At 55.8% G+C, this 23,619-nt stretch overlaps 1 protein-coding gene across 2 annotated transcripts in view; it reads left to right on the top strand.

Annotated features, from left to right (window-relative positions):
• TTC7A (tetratricopeptide repeat domain 7A) overlaps nucleotides 1-23,619 on the top strand; it is a 121,528-nt gene that overhangs the window by 56,646 nt on the left and 41,263 nt on the right. For both annotated transcript variants that reach the window (XM_058551295.1, XM_058551296.1), the window contains exons 9-15: nucleotides 461-598; nucleotides 2,212-2,295; nucleotides 6,535-6,639; nucleotides 15,531-15,648; nucleotides 17,354-17,411; nucleotides 18,557-18,629; nucleotides 21,823-21,983. In XM_058551295.1, coding sequence (XP_058407278.1) covers nucleotides 461-598; nucleotides 2,212-2,295; nucleotides 6,535-6,639; nucleotides 15,531-15,648; nucleotides 17,354-17,411; nucleotides 18,557-18,629; nucleotides 21,823-21,983 — 737 coding nt within the window. The remainder of the gene's footprint in view (nucleotides 1-460; nucleotides 599-2,211; nucleotides 2,296-6,534; nucleotides 6,640-15,530; nucleotides 15,649-17,353; nucleotides 17,412-18,556; nucleotides 18,630-21,822; nucleotides 21,984-23,619) is intronic.

Below are 23,619 nucleotides of genomic sequence, written 5' to 3'. Positions count from 1 at the left end.
CTGTTGTGGTTATGAAAAGAAAGTTCTCTTGTATTTAGGGGTGAAGGGTCATATTGCCTTAACTGACTTATTATTATTATGTTATTATTATAGTATGTTATAGAGAGACAAAGCAGATGTGGGAAATGTTAACAATTGGGTGTACTGTTGTGGTACTATTCTTACAACTTTCCTGTAGTTTTGAGATTTTGCAGAATAAAACATTGACCACCCGGAGCTTGAGCCCTCACAACTGCTTCCTCACCCCAACCTGGGCTAAGAGTGGAGGGTTTTCTTTCTTGAGAAGGGCTTTGTGGGGGTGGGAAAGGCTCTGGCCATTTCTGGGAGTGTGGCCACCAGCCTGGCCTGGGTCGACAGTGAAAGGGTGACAGTCGCTGGGCCTATGAGGCAGGAGTGCTGTGGGGACAGGCACCTGCTTATTTTCTGTCCTCACTCTTTCCCAAACCGCGTCCCCCCACAGGCTACTCGGGATGTGGTGCTGAGCCGGGCGCCGGAGCAGGAGGAGGACCGGGCAGTGAGCCTGCGGAACGCTGCCGCCATCTACGACCTCCTGAGCATCACGCTGGGCAGGAGGGGACAGTATGTCATGCTCTCCGAGGTACAGTCGGCCCACCCGCCTGGGAGTCAAGTGGTACACAGAGAAAATTAGATGGATCCCCCAGTTGTCCCCCTCACTGTCCCTTCCCTGCCTCCACCTGGGGTCGAGCTCACTTTCTGGGAGGCCAGCCTTGGGGCTGTTCCACTTCCAGTGCTGAGAGAGCTGCACTTCACTGACGGGGTGTTTTTTGGTTTTACTAATGTTTTTGTGTGTTTTTCTTTTGAAAGAACACATGGCATTGTATAGAGAAGCACGAGAGGAAAATTACCCACCCCTCCATTTCCCCCAGAGATAACACTGGCATTTTGTGACTGCCTCTCCTGGCAGGGTGCTGAGGTGGTTGTGTGTCGGGAGCCTGGACCCCTCCTGCCCAGCCTAGACAGACACCCCCATTTCTATTGGTTAGACCCTGCTGGGGCAATGCTCCATGGGCTGTGCCCAGGGGGGTGCCTCTCTGGGTGGAGGGACCAGAGGCACCAAGCTGCCCCTCTCTGCTGCCCCCTGCCCACAGTGCACATGGGCACACACATTTGGGACCCTTGGCTCCTTGTGGTGGGAGTGGGCCTCTTGGCAGTAGCTTCTCTTTCTGAGTGTTCAGGAGGGCTCCTGCGAGGAGAGTTAGTGACAACTGCCGAGCCCCTGCCTGCACCAGGCACCATGCACAGTGCTGTCTCAGAGGAGACCTTCTTTAATGTGGGCGGGATAAGTGGTGATCTGTCACGTTTACCAGTGAGGAAGGCAAGGCCCAGAGAGGTGGTTTATTGGCCAGGATGGCACAGGGAGTGCACGTTGAGCCAGCGTGTGAACCCAGGCCACTGAGCTCTGAAAGTGCGTGCCATCTGGTCCCTTATCCCTCCCCTCTGTCCCCTACCCCACCTGACCATGGCCACCCAGTGAATCCTGGCCGCACATGCTGGCTCCTGCCTCCATCACCTGGAGCCACTTCTGCTGGGGACTGTCAGCTGTCCCTGGGCAGCCCCTGATTTGAGGTTGCCCAGGACTAGACAGGCCATGGAGCAGTCCATTTCCTTGGTGGTGGTGGAGAACAGCAGAACGAAGAAAAGCCTTTACGTTTGGGTGGCATGCTCTCCACAGGCCCTGCAGTCAGCCTGCTCTGCCACTTACAGGCCCTGTGACTTTGGCAAGTCATTCAACCTCAGCTTCCTCATCTGAGAAATGGGGCTGATTAGAGAACGCACCTCACAGGGTCATTGGGAGAAGTAAATGAGTTAATACATTTAAAAGGTGAGAACAGTACCATGCACAATAAGGATAAATGTCACTGCGCTTATTTTTACTGGATGTCCACATTTTGAAAGCACATTCACAAATCTCATTTCATTCGCAATTCACCATCGCCCGTGAGATCATTCATATGTTGTGGAGGTGGGAACTGAGGGCCAGAGAGGGTAAGAGACTTGCACAGGTCACACAGCATGCCAGTGACAGGGACGTGTGACCCCTGGAGCTCTCTGATGGGAAGCAAGTAGTCTGGGCCTCCTGCAGCCAAGCGCAGAAAGTGACTTGGGCAGTGATTACCCCGAAGGGGATGGGATGGGCTGGGGGTGGGAGGACCCCTGGTGAGGAGGTGCTGACCACTTCCCTCTCCTCAGTGCTTGGAGCGAGCCATGAAGTTTGCGTTTGGAGAATTCCACCTTTGGTACCAAGTGGCCCTCTCCATGGTGGCATGTGGGAAGGTAAGGCCCCAGATGTGCTGAGGGTTACACACTCACCCTCAGGAGGTGGGGAGAGGGCGGGGTGGTGGTTCAGAAATGTTTTCCAGCAGCTGATTTTAATCTCGAGGAGAGTGAGGGTACGGGAGGGTCACACACAGACCCCTGTGTGTGAGTTACGAGTGTGCCAGATGTGCAGGGGCAAGGCTGTGTGTGCTTTTGTCTGAGTATATGTGGACACATGGGGCATCGTAGCATTTCTGTGGGTGAATTACATGAGAAAGACATGGGACGTGGGTTCTAGGCAAGGAGAACACTGTTCCCTTTGGCTGTAGCTCGCTTCTGCCCACCGAGTTTGGCGTCAGGAGGAGACCTGCCTGTGAGTCCAGAACTTGCCTAGGAGGAAGGGGTTGAAGGGCAGAGGGAGCAGCATCCCCCAAAGGGGAGTTTAGAGGAGGAACTGTGCGGTGGGTGTGGCAGTAGAAGCATTTGAGTGGGGTCAGGGGCAGGAGGCGCTCTGCCCAAAGTGAGGGGCTGACCCTATCCCTGGTGGCTGGGATAGGGACCTATCCCAGGTCCTGGGCTGCGTTTGCTTTCCACCCACCAAGCCCTGTTCCAGCACCCCCTGGTTTTTCCTCCGATGAGAATCACACTTACATAAGCCTCTATTTTAAGCAGTGACATGAAAGGAAAACCTTTCCGGAGCTGGGTGCTGAGGGTGTTGAGGCTGAGAATGCCACGAATGCAGGAAATAAGGTGGCATGAGCTTGCAGAGCGTTCCAAGAGCTGTAAACACCCAGAGTCCTTTCGTGGGGCTGAGGGAATTCCTCCCCCCACTCCCCGCCCATCTGCACCACCTGCCATTTCTAGTCTTTCCGAGGAGGGCCCTCGTAGGCTTGCCAGAGACGCCTCCAGGAATGGCGAGTGTGCTGGCCAGGTCCTGCAGGGAGGGGGAACAAGAGCAGGTGCTGCAGCCTGACAGGTGGGAAGGGGCAGGGGAGTACAGCCAGGACTCAAGTGAGGAGCCTTCCTGCCCCCTCTGCCAGGCATTTGTCTTCCCAAATGTCTTCCCCCTCCCCCATCACATTGCCCACCTCCCAGAGCATTTTGAAGTCACAACATGATGTACCCCGGCTCTGTGCTCAGCAGAGTCTTGTCAGGGCTCAGGGAGAGTTCGGAACGGAGGTAGGGTGAGGCCTAGGGGAGGAGAGTGGGTAAGGCTGGAGCTTACGTAGAGCCTGGTAGACAGCTCAGTGGCATGCGACAGCTTCTTCCTGTCTCCTGGAAACAGAAGAAGTGCCTCTAGTCTTGTAATAGTGAGCTTGGCCCAGGAGGAGAAGCCCAGCACCAGGGCAGTGGCTCTCCGACTTCTGTGGGTCATGGACCTTTTAAGGAGCTGAGGAAAGCTAGGGACTCCTCCTCAGAAGAGTGCACCACACACGGAAGTTAGCTTGAATTTCTAGGAGTGCTGCTGTAAGGCCCCCAGTCTCAGGAGAAGGTGTCATGTTAGTCTGGGAGTCTTCCACCTCCTTACGGAGAAGTAGCCAGTCTCAGAGAGGTCCAAGACACAGCCTGACACGTCCCAGGATCCAGGGAGCTGGTGTTCCAGCCCAGCTCCTTCACAGATGAGCAAGAGGGCACAAGAATAGACTTACAGGCCAGGGAGTTGGGGCGATCGGTGAGTTCCTCACGCATGAGGCCCCACGGGCTGGAGACACTGGGGTTACCCCTACCCCTGCATTCAGTGCAGCAGGAGGTTGTTCTGGAAGCTCACTCTCCACCCTCCTCGGAAACCCTGCACACCATGTCAGTCTGCCCGGTTGGCCCAGGTGGCTCTCGGAAGAGTGGCCGTACCTCGCCTTTGCCAAGAGCCTAAGATGGGAATCAAGCTTCTGTACCTGTGATTGTGCCCAAAAGGTCTTCCAGAAGGTGAGGCCGGGCGGAAATAAAAATATATCTGGCACCTCAACCCTCAGGAAGTTCCATGGCATGATTTAGGTCGCTTTTTCTCTTGGTCTCCGGGCAGGCAGACGTATTGGCTGCGTTGCTAGGTAACCAGCATGACAAAAAAAAGTCCGGCTGCTCCGACAGTGGAGTCCTCAGATGGCTCCTTAAATAGCAGCGTTTCGTGGTCTGTGTGGGGGTGGGACATAGAGGGTCAGGGTTAGAGAAGCCTGGATTTCAAGGATGCGAAGGTCAGCAGCCCAGGGAAGGAGGCCAAGGAGAGGCCTGAGGCTTGCTGGGGTGTGTGGACGGAGGGGGCCGTGGTGAGGGCCCTGGAAGTGGCATTCACAGGAGAGGGTCTCAGGAGGAGGTGGATGGCTTGGCAGCTCCTTCAAGCCCCTCACGCAGCATACCTTGCTCCAGCCCATGCCAGGCACCCTGTGCAGTCTCCCGGCCTGCTGGAGCGGGTCGTCTGCTAACACCCTCCTGTGCTTGGTCTCATACCCTCTTGTTTCCTGAGAGCTGTGGGGGAGGGTGGCATTTGTCTGCTCTCCTCAGCCTGTGTGGAGGCACCCGATAGGCAAGAGCCATGGCCTCTTCCACCTTTGCACAGTGACTCCACAGCCTATAGCCCAGCACTGGGCACAGAGCAGGCCCCACCTAAGACCCCTGGCATTGGCCTGATAAGTCGGAGCCACAGCCCAGGGCAGTCTGTCACATCTGAGTGAAGAAAATCTCTTCCTTGGCAGAGAAGGGAGGGGTAGCTAGAGAGAGGCAGGGGGTCCAGAGTGGACAGAGAGCTCTGGGGTCCCAGGTCTGCATCTGCCAGTCCCTCACGCCATGCTGTGTGCTGCCTTCCAGAGCCCCCATTTCCACAGCAGTAACTCCAGAGTGCTGGGGGCGGTGAGAGCTAAGTGCTGCTAGGGGGCTAGGGCCACTGTAGGGCCCAGTATGTGGGAATCGTCATGGTTACACACGCATGCCCCTGCCTACCTGGAGGTCACACGGGTGTGGGAGTGTGCATGCTGGGGGTCACTGCTGAGTTTCCTGGAAAAGCGCTGGACTCAGTCAGAAGGTTCCAGCCCTGAGAGAGAAAGAGAGAGAGAGAGAGATTGTGTGTGTGTGTGTGTGTGTGTGTGTGTGTGTGTGTGTGTGTGTGGAGCAGGGAGACAGAGGCCTCCTCCCTGACTGAGGTAGTCACCACAGAGGCAGGATATGGCAGTGGTTACGAGCTTAAAGCCAGACTGTTCAAACCCCAGCTCAGCCACTTATGGGCGGTGTGGCTTTGAACAGGCTACTTTACTTCTCTGCATTTTAGTTTTTTCCTCTGTAAATAGGGACATAGCACCTACCTCATCAGAGAGCTATGAAAATTAAATGATTTAATATTTATAAAGCACTTGGAATAGCAGACTTTCTGTAAAGGGTCAAATAGTAGACATTTTTGACTTTGCAGGCCAAAGAGTCTCTGTGGGAACTACTCCGCTCTGCCTTTGCATCATTAAAGCAGCCATAGGCAATACGTACATGAGTGGGTGTGACTGAGTTCCAATAAAACTTTATTTATAAAAGTAAGCAGAGGGCCAGATTTGGCGTCTGGGCTGTGTTTTGCTGGCCTCTGACTTACAACAATGCCTGGAGCATAGTAAGATCTAGATAAGTGTTAGCTGGTGTTCTTCTTCTTATTATTGTTATTGGTAATATCCCTGCCTGACTCTGGATGCTCTCCCCTCCCTGCACACTTGGCCTTCCTCAGCAGGTCCAGTCTGACTCCGTCTCCCTAGCTAAATCCCTGGAGCCTTGAGGGGTCCCCAGATTCCTGTCTGGAGCCTCTACCAGCTTAGCTTCTCTCCTCTTCCTTCTCTGCCAGCTTTTATGCATCCGCCTACCTCCTCCACCAGCCCTGCCTCCTCCACATAGTCCCCAAGTGGGTTTGGCCTTGTCTTGTCACCTGTAAACTGAAGGTGTTGAACTGAGAAGTTTGAGAGAGTCCCTCTCTACCTCTAAGATTTCTGTGGTTCACCTTTGGATTCCTTTTGAAGAGCTTCCATCCGTTGTTACCTTAGCTGTTGGCACATCACCTCTGGGCAAGGGTCACAGCCTCCATTGTCCAGATGAGTAAACTGAGGCCCGGGAGGGACTTGCCTGCCAGCACCGCCTGAGCTCCTCCAGCTGGGCTCTCTTCCTGGAGCTTGGGAGGGAAGGCGTGCAGAGCAAGGACTGGCTATTGGGGAGCTCCCCGCACTGTAGTCACCAGGCGCCCAGTCTGCTATGACCTGGGGCTGCGAGTGGTGGTGTTGCCTGCTCTTTCTTCTGCAGTCGGCCTACGCCGTGTCGCTGCTGCGGGAGTGTGTGAAGCTGCGGCCCTCGGACCCCACCGTGCCCCTGATGGCTGCCAAGGTCTGCATCGGGCCCCTGCACTGGGTGAGTGAGCTTCGGGGCAGAGGCGGGCAGGGCACAGATCCTGGTGGCTTCCTGCAGGAGGATGGTGGTGGCAGGGGGGCATGAGCTGGGGGTGTGCCCGTGTTGCGGTGTGTGTGAGGGTGCGTGCGGTGTGTATACGGTGTGATATGTGGTCTGAGAACACTCCAGCTTCTGTCTCCAACAGCATGTCCCCAACTCAGGCTGCTGTTGGGTTTGTGGTTCAGCCTTGAAATGTGGTCTCCACATTGGGAGCCAATGTGAAGTCAGAAGTAGAGGTGCCCCCACCTGCCCAGCAGTTGCGTAGTAGGCAAGACCGTGGAGTTACCTGGGCCCACCCATCATTTTAGAGGCTTCAGATTCTCTAACATCCAATACACAAGGGCCCGCAAGGTGCCATTCTAAGTGGTCAGAACCAGCTCTCAGCAGAATGGGAAGGTGGCCTCGTGTGTCAGCCCCCTCCTTCCTCTGGTCTCCAGCCCCCAGCTGCCTGCTTACCGCTCTATACTGAGGCAGCTGCCCTGTTAGGAGACAAGCTCAAGGTGTGCCCTCTCCCCAGCCATGGCTTTACCACAGGCTCCTGAAGCCCTGGAGATGAACAGCATGGAGTAGCGAGAGAGCACTGGGCCAGGATCTCAGACCCCCAGGCCTTGCCTTGCTACCTCTCTCCCCCAGGCTCCGCTGGGCTGCTGCTCCAGGCCTGGGGGAGCTCTTGGCATGGGGCCTCTGCCTAGATCTGTCTTCTCACTGGGAGCTCACTTCCTGGCAGTCTGGCTTCCTTAGGTCCACATCCGCCTCCTGATGTCAGGGGCGGTCCTGTTTCCACCCTCTTGAGCAACATAGAGCAGTGCATCATCTCTCCACAAGTCAGCTGTCAGCCCCACCCACGTCTCCTCTCTCCAGGCTCAACAGGCCTGGTTCCTTCATGTGTCGTCCGTGTTCCTTCAGGAGCTTCTCCCATACACGGTCCCCCACTTCCTGTTGTCCTGACACCCCCACCTGCCCTCCCTGTTGTGTGCCCAGCTTGTTCCAAGGCAGCAGGGGCCGGGCACCAGCTGCATACAGCAGGCGCTTCAGAATTAGCAGCCTCTCCAGCTCCTCCAGCCACTCCCCACTCCTTGGACATCCAGCCCTGGGAAAGGAGACGCCGCCTTCTAACCCTTCCCGCCAAGTCTCCCAAGGACCTTCTCCTGGGTCCCCGCCTCACCGTCCCGGTGGGCCTCGTCGCCTCTGCTGCAGAGAAGACTGACTCGTTAGCACAAGGAGGGTGGGGAAACAGCACCTTCCCCTCTGTCTCCCTGGTCCTCAGATCCCCACATCTGAAGTGCCCTCATGGTTTCCAGTCCCAGGCTGTATGGTATGTTCTATAAGACTGATCTGTACCAGGCTCTAGATGTTTAGAAGAGGCAGTGTGATGATGTGGGTAAGAGTTTCACTGCCCACCCCTTGAGTGGCTTTGAGTAAGGTACATAACCTTGCTGTGTCTCAGTTTCCTCCTTTGTAAAGTGGAAATAATAATAGTCTCTTCCTCATACGTGCATAAATGACATAAAGTATGGAGAGGGCTGGATGGGTCGAGGGGCTTCCTGGAGGAGGCGGCCTTGGACTAGGCTCAGAAGTCTGAGAAGGATCCAGGAGGGTCAGCGCCAGGCCCTTCTGTCGCAGCTTGCTTTCCTCAACCCAGGATTAGCAGGGAAACTCCTTGTTCCCCAAGTGTTTTTAGGGAGACTGTTGACATCTTGCACCCTAGAGGTAGGGCACCCTTGGGATGTGGGTGGTATGTGGGTGCCGGCAGGGAGGAGACACTTAGGCTGAGCACATGCAACAGAGGGTGGTGGTGTTAGCCAGAGGATGCAGAGAGGGTGGGCTCACCGATCCCCGGCTCACACTCCTGTGTGTTCCCAGGGCTCCTGAGAGGGTCCTCAAGCCCATCACTGGAATGAATCCCCAAATATCCACCTCACCGAGGGTGAGGCAGGGGAGGGCATCTGTGCTCCCAAAGGCCGCCAGCTCTGTGACGGCTGTGGGTCCACCCAGCCAACGGCTGTCCTTGCCAGGAAGCCCTAAATTTAGGTCTTCATGCCGTGAAGGAGCTGTTTCCCTCAGCAGCATAATTACAGTAATTCTGTGCATTCAGATTACATGGTAATAAAATTAGGATCAAATCAGTCCAAATTGAAATCAGAGGAGTTAGGAGCAAAGTAATCAATGACAACATAAATAGAAAAGCCCAAAAGGAAACTTAAACACGTAGACTCGTCATCAGAATCGAGGAGGAGGGAGCGCTGTTAACCTCAGTGGGGAAGCATATTGGGGTTTGGCGGCTGGTTTGAGGAGTTTAAATCAGGTCCAGGCTAGAGTGAGGTCCTGCTGGAGGGCCAAGGAGTGGGCTCCTGGCAGCCTTCCCTGACCTCGAACCTCACCCTCGGCACCCCCTAAAGCTCCATCTATACCTGTCTTGGATACTTAGCACATCGCGTTATATTTCTTGCTGCGTGTGTGTTTCGTGAAGGCAGGAACTCTGTCTTCCTTCTTGAAACCCCAGCACAGGGTTAATGCCTGGTGCTGATTGGCTAGACCCTATTTGCCCATGAGCACAATCCCTCGGCAACAAATTCTGCCTTATATGGTACTTGTCTTCCCAACTAGATGGGGAGCTTCATCGCTTACTGTGTCTTGCACCCTCTCCCCCACAAAGAACCCTGCACGTAGTAGGTGTTTGCTCATATCTTAGAGAATGACAGCGGCCCCGGCTGGCTGGGAGGGACGGGTGTGGGAGGTCTGCATCTGGTTCAGTGGTTGTCCCTGGCTCCCTGGGTTGGCGCTGGGCCGAGAGTAGGCTGTGGGTAGCCAAGGGCAGCCTGTTCTCCAAGGAGGCCAGGCACTCTCTGTTCTCAAGGCCACAAGCGGGAAGAATGGGTCTGACTGCGGCGGGCAGGGGATGCTAGTGCTTGGGACAGGCCCAGATCCTGAAAGGCGTCTGGCGCCACCTCCGTCTCCTGCTTTCATAGCTCTTCTGGCTAACATCAGCCCCCAGCAGGCCCAGCCATTGCCCAGCCAAGCCCAGGAGCAGAGGACAGAAATCTGGGGGTGGACGATTTGGCCGAGGTTGCAGGAAGGGAGGCTGAAACTGGGACATTTGAAAAACGAGTTCTAGTGGGTGAAACCAAACTGGGGGGCTGTGTGCCCAGAGGTGGAGCACCTGCTGTCCCCACATCCTGTCCTCGTGCCCAGAGCCAGTGTGGGACTCCCCAGGCTGAGTCTGAATCTGAGAGCAAGGTTGTCCGTGGGTGAGGGTGAGTAGGGAGGGGACTGGACAAAGGGCCCTGCCGGTCACATCCTGGCTGATGTGGGGTTTGCAGCAGGGTGAGAGAGCACCGGCCCCCCTGGCTTAGCCTAAGGCTCCCCTAGGTGGGGAGGGCACACCGGCTCTGACCGTGACTGCAATGTGTGGCAGCTTCCTGCCTCGGCCTGGCCAGCCAGGGTCCCCTGACCTTGCCAGGGTCCCCAACCAGTTATTTGGGGCAGGAGGAAGGGGAGGTGTAAATATTTTTTAATATCCCTCCCAAACACAATTATTTAAAATACATTTAATTTAAAAAGTTGAACCTCTCCTAGGATAGGAGATGGGGGTGTGCGTGTGTGCTGTGTGTCACACACAGACGAGAGGGGGTTGGGAAACGGAAATGCCGTCTCTGGCCTCTCCCCGTGAGGGGGTCGTATGGGGTAGTGGAAAGCGTGCAGGCTTTGGAGGCAGAGAGGATAGGGTTCAAGTCTTTGCCTGCCCACTTAGTAGCTGTGTGACTCTGAGGGAGTAATTTACCCTCTCTGTGCCTCCTCTGTAACCAAGAAACAATCGTCTCCACCATTACAGGTGGCTGTGAACACCAGAGCTAAGCAGTGTCCCTGCTTAGCACATTGCAGGTACCTGGTAAATGGTAGCTGTCTCTGTGACAGCCCCTTCAAAATAGAAGGCTCTCAGAAAAGATGTGCTTTTATGTTTTTGCCTTCATTTTTCAGATTCAGGGGCGGGCAGAGCCAGGCAGACGGATTAAGTATTTATGAGGCAGGGAAGAAGGAATGCCAGCTGTCCTGCCATTAGCTTGTGGAAATTAGGAAAAGTGCCACTTCTCCCAGGAAGAGAAAAGTGCCTTTTCAGTAGAGCAGATAACAGGTCTTGGGCCCTGTGGGAAGGGACTAAGGAGAAACCAGAGGTGCTCTTTAGACAGAACTCTGCAGACTCAGAAATGACCTTTCTCTGGTTCCCAGGAAGGGAGGAAGAGGTGAAGATTCCAGGGGGACAAGCTCTTTGGCCCACTGCAAGACGAATGAAACAGCCCTTGAAGTGAAAGGCAGCCTGAGCTGAGCAAAGTGTGCACGCCAGAAGCCTGTCTGTGTGGGAACCAAATTAGGAAAACGGGAGGGATGCAGGAACTTGTAAAGTCACGGGAACACTGTCCTTACTTATGGAAAGCAAAAGCAAAGGGTCAAAACTGTATACTCTTCAATGCATCCTTCTCCCAGAGGGTCAGAGAGGAGAAAAATGAAGAACCACAGAGGGCAACTGTGAATCAGGCAGCTCAGAAAGATCCAGAGGTAGACTCAGGAGACCTGGGCTGGAAACTCAGTTCTGCCACTTACTAGCCGGATGACCCTGGGTAGGTCCCCAAGTTCCCTGTGCCTCAGAACCGTCAGCTGTGAAACACTTACTCCATCAGGTGGCTGCGGGTCCATGAAAGGCCAGGTGGGCACAAAATCGCTCTAGAATTACAAGGGAGGGAGAAAGAGAGGGTCTCCATCTGGGTTTTGTGGCAGTTATACGGCTGCTGTAGGTAAGGGAGATCTTAAAAGCACTGTCTCCTGGGAGGGGAACAGTTGAATAGAGCTTTGAAAACCCTTCACCCTACAAGTATTTTGATGAGCAAGGAGGGCCCAGTGCTACAACCTGAGCTAGTCTTACAGAAGCAGCGGGCACGGCTATAGAGCCACCAGCTGTTGACTTTTGAGGCCACAGAAGGAAGTGTCTGGAGATTGGTAAGGGCACCTAGGGTAGCAGGTGGGGGAAGATGGCTAGGGTGCTCGGAGATGGGCAGGCACTGGGTCGCTCAATCAGCCATTTAGTTTTTCAGATTGTGGATGAGACCCATTCGTGGGTTGTAAAATAGAATTCTTAAAAAAAAAATTGGAAATAGAATTTCAGAGAGTAGGATAGAAAATATCTGAAAGTATTACCCATGGCGAGGGTGCGTATTGTGACAAAGGATAGGTTGGTGGTTATATGTATGTGTGTCCTGGACCAGGGGTCGGGGTCAGAGAGTCTGACCAACCCAGCACGGTGGCCTGCACAGGTTGTCCTTGTGTAGTGTCACTCCTTTTCTGTGACTAAGGCTCAGCCCAGAGACAAAAGGCAGGCAGTAGTGTCCCCTCTCTGGATTCCAAGAGGGTCTTTGATGCCACTTCCTAATTCATCCGTAAGGTCAGGTAGCTATAGGAGAGAGGGACTCAGGTGGCACTTGTCACATCTGTCAGACTGAGACTGAAAAAAATTCTGGAAGATTAAACTAATTGCAGGTATAAAATTGCAACTAATAATAATAATAGTTTACATTTGTTCAAGCACTGCTCTGAGCATTCATTGTATCTTCATCTCATTCAGTCCTCCAGCAACCCTATGAGGCAGACACCTGTTATACCCATTTTACAGAAGAGGGAACTGAGGCACAGCAAAGTGGAGTGACTTGCCCAGGGTCACACAGTTAGTAAGTAGCCAAACCAGGATTTGAGCCCAGGAAGTCTGGCCTCAGAGCTTGTGTTCTTAGCTACTAGGCTGCCCTGCTCTGCATGGAGAGCTTATTCATGGGTGTGGAGCTGATTCTGGACTTGAGTGGGGTTATAGTACTTTAGAACAGAGGTGGTAAAGCCACATTCTCAAGGGCTTTAGGATTCCCACTCTTGTCTTAGATGAAGGAGAACTGTGCATTATATATATATATATTTTTTTTTAATATGTATATTTTGGTTTTTAAAATATTTTATATTTAAAATACATATATATTTTGGGATTTTTTGTTTCTGCTGTGACAGCATTTTTCCCTTATGTGGCTAGAGCACCCATGTATATTAATACTGTACGTTATCATATTGTGTATTGTCTACTTAATACAATTGATAATACTTATTTTCCTTCATAATCACTGCATTGACTCCACATGCAAAAAGCTGGTTTGTGATAGGTAATAGAAATAAAAATAGTGTCGGCCATGTAGGAAAATGGTATGCTGAAGCCTTATGAATTTGATCTGAGACAAATGCTGACACCATCCGTAGAGACCATTTTAAACTACATAGACAAGGCTGGCAAGTACTGGCCAAGGAAGGCTACTGACCTGGGGGTCAGAGTGGATCACAAGTTAAACAAGCTAAGGATGTATGTTTTCACTTTTTAAAGCTAAAGGATGGTGAGATCTATTAATCCAGAATATGACGTGTAGGAACTGGAGAGTAACTTTTCCCTGTTTGCCAGTAATTGCTGAGCCTTGTTCCTTGCACCCATTCTACATGGGTTGCAAGAGGTAGAGGCTGGCATTTGCTGAGTAGAAGGACATGGCCATGGGAAGAGCATGTAGGTTTCTGGATTCTTTTTATAACTTGTATTTGATAGTTTATAAAAAAGCTTGCCCCTGTTTGAGTGATGATGCCTAAAGACAGTGAGATGAGCCAGATCAGCAGTGGGCTATTAGGAGGGAGGAAAGGTGCTGTTTGCTCACTTACCCTCCCTTGGGGCCTCCTGCCCTCCCGCTGCCATGAGGCCTCCTTGGAAAACCCCAGCCACTTGATTGCCCTTCTCTTGGAGCTCCTGTAACCCCATGCCAGCACCACACAGGGAGCTTACTTAAGAGCCACCTTATCCTGTGGGGGTCTCATGCGCATTTGTGTCAGCTGGCAGGGATTCTGTGCCTGCTCACCTGGGCACCCTGCCCGCTGGTCGTTGGGCGTCCCCGGCCAGGCCCAGCACAGAGCCTGGCACTGCAGAGCCTCAGTGGAGCTTTGTAGGGAGGAGCGGTTGGAGTAGGGCTCCAGCTCCCCATTTTGCAGATGCAGACCTTTGAGGCACAGAAACTAAGTGACTTGCTAAGGCCCCATGGCCGTCAGCTGCTGAGCCAGGATCGGAGCCTGTCTGGGAGCTTGTCCTCCAGTGCTTTCCTCTCACCCTGGCTCTGACTTCAAGCCCCCATAGCCCTCCCAAGTCCTGCCGGGCCAGCTGCTCCAGGAGACGGATCTTAGCTCTGCAGCCTTGGGCCCACCCGGCCAGCCGAGGCTGGGCAGCAGGTGGCTGCAGGGTTTCCTGAGCTGCTACCTCCCCCAAATCCCGAGTCTCCCCCAGACTCCCTCTCCTTTCAGTGACCAGCCCACCAACCTGGAGGCGGCCCACTGCTCAGGCCGGCAGCTCGAGCTCCACCACGAGGGGGCTGGAGGGCTGTCTTGGTCAGCGTTTGTCAAGGATGGTGGCCGGGCCACAGAGGGCTACAGCCGCCTCCTACCGTCTCTCTCTGGGCTGTCAGCTCACCCTTCTGCCTCTCTTATACTTTGGTTTTGTCTTTTCCCTCTCTGTTCAGTGGGTTCTCTGCTCCTTCAGCCTTTTCCTGCACAATACTCACCACCGCTGAGCCCAGGTGGGGGACTGAGCCCAGCTCCCCTCCCCACGACTGATGGCCTCTGTCTCAGCATCTCAACTCCACATTCCAGGGAGGGGGAGTCCAGTGGCGCCCCTGCTGCGGCCCGTGGTCAGGCCACAGATGCACAGAGCTGCCTCCTCCTGCTCCACCCAGGTGGGGTGGGCCTGGGCAGGGACAGGAGCGGGGCAGGGGCACACTGGCTTGGGTGCCAGAAGCAACTTGGGTTTGAATCTAGCTCCCCGGTGGGCTGACTCTGTAGGCCTCTACTGGGGGAGATGCTCACACAAGGGGCCTTGACATCTGGGTGGCAGTGGGGCTTCGGGTATGGTTGGTGTGGCCCCCTTGCTGTGGGGCGGGACCGATCTTTGTTCTTGGTGACACAAACACCGGGACACTGCCATGCCAGGCAGGTGGGCAGATGACATTCCTGGGTTCAGTAGGAGGGACGGGGCATTTCTTGGGGGCCTGTGGGCCGTGCACGGGCAGAGCTGAGGCCCCCAGCTATCCCTGCCTCCCCAACAGGCCTGATTGCCATGGGTGCCCTAGAGGGCTTGTGAGGCCTGCCTTGTGTGTGCCCCCACTTTGTGTCACATGTTGTGTATGATGATGTATGTGCACATGCCCCACGCCAATTGATCCCTTTCCAACTGGAACAGTCCCTCCTGCTCCCAGGACAAAAACAGCCCCAGGCCTTTTTCCCCTGAAAAGTCTGAGCTCCCTGTGTCAGGGAGTGAGCTCACAGACGGAGCCAGAGTGGCAGCCTGCCCACTCTGCAGGGTTGCGGTGTCCCCGAGGCCCAGTCCCAGAGCCCTGCCTGCCCCCCCACCGGGCTTCCCTCTCTACTGAGCAGGGCAGGGACAGGCACAGGCACCTACAGAGGCCAGATGAGGAGAGGGGCTGGCGCAGACTGGCCTGGTCCTGGGTCCGTGCTCTCAGCAGAGCAACGGTTAGGGACCTGGGATCCTGGGGCAAGCTTTGTGAGAGGTAGTGCCCTGTGACCTTGAACACAAGGCCCTTTGGTCGGGGGAGAGGTCCAGGGAGTCGCTGATCCAGGAAACAGCTTTGATCCTCCTATTCGGCAGCTGTGCGGCCTCAGACAAGCCGCCTGGCCTCTCTGGTCATGCTGCCCACCCGCGAGGACTTGCAGTTCTGAGTGTCCTAGGCTGATGACTGTGAGCAGCTTCTCTCCTCGGTGACCTCTGCCTCTCCTCTTTGCAGCTGGAGGAGGCAGAACACTTTGCCACGATGGTCATCAACCTTGGGGAGGAAGCTGGGGAGTTCCTCTCCAAGGGCTACCTGGCACTGGGTCTCACCTACAGCCTGCAGGCCACCGACGGTGAGTGCCAGGGCCCAGGAGCCTCTGCTTGGGGTGACCCAGGCCTCCTGATGGCCTCCCAGGCATCTTGTCCCACCACTGCCCACCCCCCAACACACCTCCATCAACTCTGGGGTAGATGTGCGCATGCATACACACACACGCGCGTGCACACGCACACACACACCCTTCAGTTTGCTCAGACACTCCTTCTTCATGGACCCAGTTCTTCCCACCCTTCAAGGCCAGGCCTCACTCCTGCGGAGCCCGTGCTGCTCTCTGCCTCCGGAGCTCCTGTGGTGCCTGCAGTCTGTAACGTGCTGCGGCCCTGACCCCACAGCATCTCCATTTTGGTTCACCTTTACCTTCGGCACCACTCTGATCTTCTGGGGCTTTGCATTCCCTTTCCACGTGTGGCAGAGAGCTGGGTACACAGCAGGTGTTTAATAAATACTTGTGCCTGGCGGGTGGATTCCACTCCTGCTGCCCGGAGCCTGGCATTCTCTCCCCAACCCTGCCAGCTCAGCTGTGTGTCCCCCGCCATGGATCAGGCAGCCACCTACTTCTGTACCTTTGCAGCCTGAGGGAAAGGAAGTGAGGGGCCCCCACCCAGACCAAACCCGGAATAGCAGTGGGTCCCGCCCACACTGCCCGAATGCCAGCCCTGGGAGCGGGCTTCAGAGGCCCCGCACAGCGAGAGGTAACAGCAGCCTGGTACTTGCACAAAGATGGGAAGAAGAGGTGCGAGATCCTGGTGCAGCCAGCTTCCTGTTCTTTGGTGACAATGGTCACCGTTTCTTCCGGGTATTGGTGAGCCTGCGACAGGGAACACGGGGGTCTCTCCACACTGGTCAAGTGAGGGGGTCGTCAGCCCCTTGGTCAGAGTCTGGTCTGCTTGGAGCGAGAGATCCTCCTGTGCCTTTAACCCTCTGTGCACAGTGGGTCTCAGTCGTGCCATACGCACATCCAAAGCAGGGCTGCTTTATACACTGGCACCTCTGACGACCATCCGTCACCTGCTCCTGCAGCAGGACTGACCTGATCTGGCTGGAGCCTGTGCGACAGGCATTAAAGCTTCCCAGGTGGTTCAGTGTGCAGCTAAGGCTTGGAACCTTGTCCTACCACATTTAAAAGTAGGATTCAACTTACCAGGAAGGTGCCTGGTTTGGGTTAAAGCAAGAAGCCTCGTGGGGAAAATAGAGGGGACTGGGGGCCTGGGGGGAGGGGGATGTCTTCACTGGGCGCAGACACTCTGTTAGGGATGATGAGAAGCTGCTGCAGATGGAGAGTAGTGATGGTGCACAACGTCGTGAATGTACTTAATGCTACTTGAATTGTACACTTAAGATTTGTTCAGAAAGGAAGCCTTGTGGGTAAGGAAGCTCAAGGAGGAATGTGACCCCACAGAGGTGGTAACCTTTCTCTCAAGGCTTGGGCCTTTGAGAGGGTCATGTTGGCCCAGGTGGCAAAGAGGCAAAGGAGCAGAAGGACCTGGTGTGCCAAGAAACGTGCTGGGAGGCTGGGGCCAGGTGGACACCCCCACACCCTCTCCTGGTGACCCAGGCGGTGGGTGGCATCAGTCAGGAGCTGCTCAAGTGCAAGCATTTGCCAGACAGTGCCCTGCTGGGGCCTCTCCCTGTGGAGCTGTGTGCCCTGGGATGGGCAGGGTAGGTGGGCGCTCCTTCAGTGTCCCCTCATGGCTCTGTCCCCATCCTGTCTCCTGCAGCAACTCTGAAGTCCAAGCAAGATGAATTGCACCGGAAAGCGCTGCAGACCCTGGAGAGGTGAGGAGGCCCGAGTCGTGCAGAGGCACCAGGTGGCCCATTCATGTGCTTTATCCCAGTCGACCCTGTGGTGTAGACAGAGCACAGGTTTCTAACTTCATTTTATTGTCCAGGAAACCGAGGCTCTGAGAGCTCACACAAGCAGCAGAGACAGGCTTTTGAGGTTGGGTGGGGTGGGTTGAGCCCTTCAACATTGGTGGAGCGCCCCTACCAGGCTCAGCCTCTGTGCTCCTGAGCTCAGGGCTTTAGAATGGGAATAATAACCAGTATCGTTGTCATAGTTACATGAGGTAAAGCAGGATAAGCACCTTGCACAGTGCCCTACATGTAGCTGGGGCTCAAAAATGGTGTTTGCCTCCTCCCAGCCCAAGGGCTGGGATGACCTCCACCTATAGGCTTCACAGAGATTTCCTGGCAGCCCAGGGTCTGGGAGGGAGAGGAGGAGGGGAGGCAGAGACGCCCGTCCCCCAGCAGCAGCCTCCCTCCCTCAGACCCATCCTTGCTGAGCCCCTCTCTCCACCTGAGCATCCCTCCCCGCTCCCTCCTCTGGCCCAGTGCAGGGCTCTTCCCTCTGAGCCCTGTGTGTCTTGCTCCCTCTGAGCGCTGATGTGGAGCTGCCGGGTAGGGACCTACCCCGGACTCCTCGTGCCAGCTTCATGGGAACCTGTAGCTCACCCAACCCCGCTCTGGGGCAGGTTATTCCCAAACCCAGGGAGGTAGGAGATTCCCATCCTGGCCAACATCCTCTGAGCTCCCAGGGCCAGCTCTTCATTCCCGAGCTTCTTCCTTCCCAAGGCTTCTTGCCCAGAGAGGCCATTCCTGGCCCCTCCACCTTCGGGGAGGTGTTCCCTTCTGTCCTATGGTGGAGAAGGCAGGCTCTATACAAGGCCACAGCCAGGCCACAGCTGCCCAGAGGCGAGGAGCATCCCCCCCCACTGCCCCAGTCTACCCTGCCAGACGGCCCTCTACCTTTGCAGAGCCAGCCCTCTCTGAGCCTGCTGCCTGGGGGCACTCTGCCCTATCTGTCATCTCCCAGCTGGGCCCCCCTCAAGGTGGGGCCGGGCAGAATCCCCGACATTTTGCCCTGCAGTTCCCAGCACAGGGCTGGCCTGCCGCCTGACTTGTCACTCCCTTTCCCCATACAGAGCCCAGCAGCTGGCGCCTGGCGACCCCCAGGTCATCCTCTATGTCTCTCTGCAGCTGGCCCTCGTCCGCCAGGTGGGTCCTCACAATTCCTAACCCCCAGGTCCCTGAGGGCTGCTGATCTTCTCCTGGCATCACTGTTTTTACCGGCTGTGTGACCCTTGCAAGTGATTTGACCTCTCTGAGCCTCTATTTCCTTATCTGTCATGTGAGCACCGTTGTCCTCCACTTCAGAGGGACCTAGTAAGGATTAAGTCAGATAATGTGGTAAAGTTTCGGCCCACTGTGGGCACACAGGAAGGGATTATTCTCTGCTCTCACACCCCCTGGAACATTTCAGTCCCCTAAGAAGTTTTAACAAGTGACCACGTTCAGCATTTGTGTCTTCACATTCTGCTGAGTTTTCCCCGAGTGGGGAGCAGAATGATGGGCATATGGAACTGTTTCTGTGGGACCCCAAAGCTCTTCCCTGAACCTGTGAACGCCACCCTCAGGCTCAGCTTCTGTGACCTGATGGGGGCCTCCCATCCACTGACCACCTTCACCTCCCTGGGACCACCACCACCACCAGGGACCACTGGGACCACCACCAGCTCTCCAGGCCAACCTGCCTTCCTCCCCCAAGCTGAACAACTGAGCTGTTGATGCCAAGAGGACACTGCTCTGACCAAGGAGTGAGGTCGGGCAGTTGCCCACCAAGCAGGTTGCCTTTCAGAAAAGAGGCAGGGCTCTGCCCCCCAGGCCCTTCAGAGTCTCTGCTTTCATCTTGTGCCTTGGCCCTCAGGCTGATGCTCTGTGTACACGCCCGGCCTCCAAAGCAGGACCTCTTGGTCGCCTTGACCCAGTGAGTGTGGCCTTGGGACTGCTCAGGGACTGCAGACAAGCCTGAACTCCCACAGCTCAGCTCTCTTCACCTGCGCTGGCAGGGAACCAGGCTGGGCTCCAGACTGCTGGAGAGAAGTCAGCAGAGCCTCCAGCCTCTGGGATTGGCCAGGTGACGGGCAGCTCTGGCTAACATGGGTGCTGCTGTGCCCCCTGCTCCTCACTGGCCTGCATAAGCCCCATGTCTGATGAGGAGGGTTCCATTGGCTCCATTTTATACCTAACCAACTGAGGCTGTCATGAGCTCAGGGACTGGGGACTGGCCGGACCAGCACTGAACCCAGCTGCCTGCTCCAGACCCCGACCTGCCTATGACCCCACCCTGCACCAGTTAGACACCCACAGGGCTCTAGGGATCTGGCTGCCCCGACTCATCTGGGCAGGGCACTTGGAGCCCTGTACGCTGGCGTAGCAGTTGGTCTTCCTGGTCTGTGTCAACCTTTGGCCTCTGGTCTCATCTTTGGTTAATTCAGTGAGCTGTTTCTCTGCCTCCAGGGTCAGCCAGGCTCTTTATGTCATTGTCTGCCTCACCTTCCCCTCAAGCCCTGCATCAGCCTGGCTTTTCCCTTCCCTGCACCCTTATTCTCATCACTGGGACCCCTTCCCGCTCACCCCATGCCCACACCCTTGACCTGGTGCTCATGTCTGCCCTGACCTGGCTTGTCACTCATTGTCACTGTGTTTCTGACTCACTGTGTCTCCCTCTCCGGGTCCTCTGTCTCTGCCACTTTCTCCATGGCAACCCTGCTGTCGTTCCCTCTGCCGTTTGCTGCTTCCCTCCTTTCCTCTTGCACCCACCCCATCCCTCCTCCACCTCCAGGCCACCACCTGTTCCAGCCCCTCTCCCCACTGTGCCACGGCTCCTGACTTCCAGGTCCTGGATGAGGCATTGGTACCTCTCTGCCGCTCTCCAAGGAGCATCACTCTGTCTGGTGCTCCCAGGGGCATGGACGGAAAAATACCTGAGACTAATTTATTTTTAGCCTTCTGTAAAAGAACCAGTGCTTTTCTTGCCAATCAAGTTCATGGTAAACCTTTGGTGATACATTTTTTAATATCTTTAATTATTCAGCCACCTCTGATGAATGGCAACTGTCCTCCCAGAGAGATGGCTGGGCCAGGCCAGTGGAGCCTGGTGCCCAGTTTCCTTGGGGACCCCAGATCTGGGTAGCCTCAGGGGGTCGAGGACCCCTGGAATGGACTCTAAACTAGACCTGGCCTGCTTGGGTCTCTGAGGCCCTCTGGCCCATCCTGCCCAGAGCATGTCTGGCTGCCCGAGCAGTGACAGCTGTGGATTTGGATACCCGGCCCAGGATAATGGGGTCTGCTCTGGAGAATCACCAGGGGGGGAGCAGCCTCAGGGAGACACGGACAAGCTGAGCCAGTGGCCACACTGACCTTAGCTTCCTCCTTCTCTTCACTTTCCTTGACCTTTCCACAAAGGAAGGTCCCGGTGGGAGGACTCGGGGCCTGGCACTAGTGCCCACAGCCTGTGCAGAGGCCGGGTGGAGACCAGGCACACCGGGGACCCAAGGTCCCAGCTGGCCTGGGCCATAGGCCCCTCAAGGATCGTGGGAGACTGGTGTCTGAGGTTTGGTAAGGAGCAAGACTTCCTAAAAAAGACTCATGGAGTTCCTGGGAGGCTGGGGCTCTGGTATGGATAGACCTGTTCATTAGCTGCCTGGGCTTTAGGGGCTTGAGAAGGAAATGCACATTTCAAACGTGTGGTAGGTACTCTGCAGGACATTTCATACATTATCTCATCCTCTCAGTGACTCTAAGAGAGATGATGGTTATCCTTCTTCTGCAGTGTAAGCACTGCAGCTCAGGGAGGTGAAGTCCTTGCCCTAAAGTGCCAGCTAGGAAGTGGCAGAGCTGGGATCCATGCCCCATCTGACCCCAGAGCCCAAGCTCTTGCCACTGTGAACCCCTGAGAGAAAGGGGTACTTATCTGTCAGCCCCACATCAGGTTATTTTTTCCCATCCCTACAGGAACACGTTCAGACAGGACAGCCTGGCCACCTCTGGGCCTGTAGCTAGTGGCCTCTCCTGACAGCCCCCACTCCTCCAGTTTAGGAAACACTTCCCGGTGTCTACCCAAATCCTTCCTGCTGCACTGTGAACCTGCTCTTTATTCCGGACTGGGGACAACAGTGGCTGTCTGAGCCTGAGTTAGGACAGCAGATCCCTCTTGCCATGTTTTTTGGGGGTGGGTTTTCTCGTTTATTGGGGGTGGGTTTTCTCGTCAGAGCACCAGTCCTGCGCCCCCGTGCCTCGGGTCTCGCTTGAGTCTGGTGCACTCTCCATGGCTGGCACCTGGCGCTGAAGTCCCGGGGGGAGGTGTGGGCCTTGGGAAAGTCACTAAGCTGGCAGTTTTCTTTGGCAGATCTCCAGCGCCATGGAGCAGCTGCAGGAGGCCCTGAAAATGTGCAGGGATGATGCCAACGCCCTCCACCTGTTGGCACTCCTCTTCTCCGCCCAGAAACACTACCAGCATGCTCTGGATGTCATCAACATGGCCATCACGGAGTATCCCGAGAACTTCAAGTGAGTTCCCTGTGGACACTGCTAGGCTGGGGGGCTGGCAGGCCACAGACACAGGTACCTATGCACATCCCACCCTGCCATGTAGCCTGCCAACACATTGATTAAGTGCCTACTGCATGCACACTCCCCAGCTGGAGAGACAAGGCAGGGTGAGGACTCGTAGGATTGGAGAATGGCTCTGGTGTTCTGCGCCAGGAGGTGCGTGGTGAGCTCTGTATGACAACTGCAGGCTCCATGGGGGCTGCATGGACCACAGAGGAGACTGTGCTCAAATACACATGCTCAGGCTGCTTCCACCCTGCCCTGGGCTCTGCATTGTCTCATAGAGACACCAACATTTGTGACTTCATGATCACCCTGGCACAGCCAGCCAAGGATGGGATTCTAACACTGGCTGGGCTGGCGGAGGCCAAGTGAGCCATCCTCCTGCCTCCAGGCAGGCCACGGGCAGTTGGGGGGGAGGGGTTATCTCCCTCCATCCTCAGCTCCTCCACACCCCCGTGTACCACATCACCCCGATGCCCCTCTCTTTGGAGCAGGGTTCACGCTGCACTTGGCCCGGGCCGTGGCAGGTGGGCAGGACTAGACCCTCCTGCCCCCACCTATACACAGAGGACCTGCTGCCCCGCAACCGGGCCACTGGGGAACCAGAGCCTTCCTGGGCCCACTGAAGCAGGAGGGTGCAGTCCTCTGCGGGAGGGAACGAGGGGGAGGTCGACATTTGACTTTTGTCCCCCTCAGGGGTGGGTGACCCTGGGTGTAACAGACCTTGTTTCTTTGGATCCTGTGAGCCCAGGGTGAGGGGGCCCCTGAGCACCTGCACTCTCGCGCTGTTCCACCTTAGGGTCTGAAGCAAGACCATTTAGAACCAGCCCGAGGCTATCCTGCTTCAGGTAGCAAAGAGAAGCACGGCCCTGGTTACCCTGAGAGGTGACTGGCGCTGCCGATGGAAACAGGTTCACAACAACTGGGGGAACCTGGTGGGTGCCACAGCTGTGCTAGGAGATGAGGGGAAGCTGCAGCTGTCCCGGTCCAGGGAGGTTCCTTCACGTGGGGAGCCCGGGCTTCCCCTCTGTCCATCCCCAGACCATCAGGGACAGGGCTGACCCCTGGGCGAGGCTTGGGCTTTCCTGTGCCTTTGGCCTCCTTCAGAGGACGCTGCACGTGGCTTTGCCTGTGGACTTGGACTGCTGGAGGTGGCTTTGTCCTTGCCGAGGCTCAAGAACCGTGCTTTGGGAGCAGCAGTGTCGTCACCGTGAGCTCCCCACTGAGGAGGGAGCCCCAGTGAATGAGGCTGAGGGCGGGCGTTCATCCTGCAGGTCAGCCCTGCTTACCCTGGTCCGGATTGACCCTCCATCCAACGCCTGACTCCTGGCCTGCCTGGCCCCCCCGCCAACCTGGCCCAGGTGGGTCCCAGCTGCCCACAGCCAGGGGTAAGCAGAGACAGTCCGTGGCCAGCTCGACATAGCCCGTTCTTTGTGTTCAGGATTCGGCCCTGACTCTTGGCCTCAACCCTGCATTTGAGAGATTATTCAAATTGAAATCACTTCACTTCAAAAGGCAGGTAGCTTAGGGAATACTAAAACACAGATAACTGTTGGACAAGGGGCTAGTTCCCTTGTCTGGATAATCCCAA

This window comes from Diceros bicornis, chromosome 12 (genome assembly GCF_020826845.1).
Source record: "Diceros bicornis minor isolate mBicDic1 chromosome 12, mDicBic1.mat.cur, whole genome shotgun sequence".
NCBI classification, from domain to species: Eukaryota; Metazoa; Chordata; class Mammalia; order Perissodactyla; family Rhinocerotidae; genus Diceros; species Diceros bicornis.
This window is presented reverse-complemented; position numbering and strand designations above follow the sequence as displayed.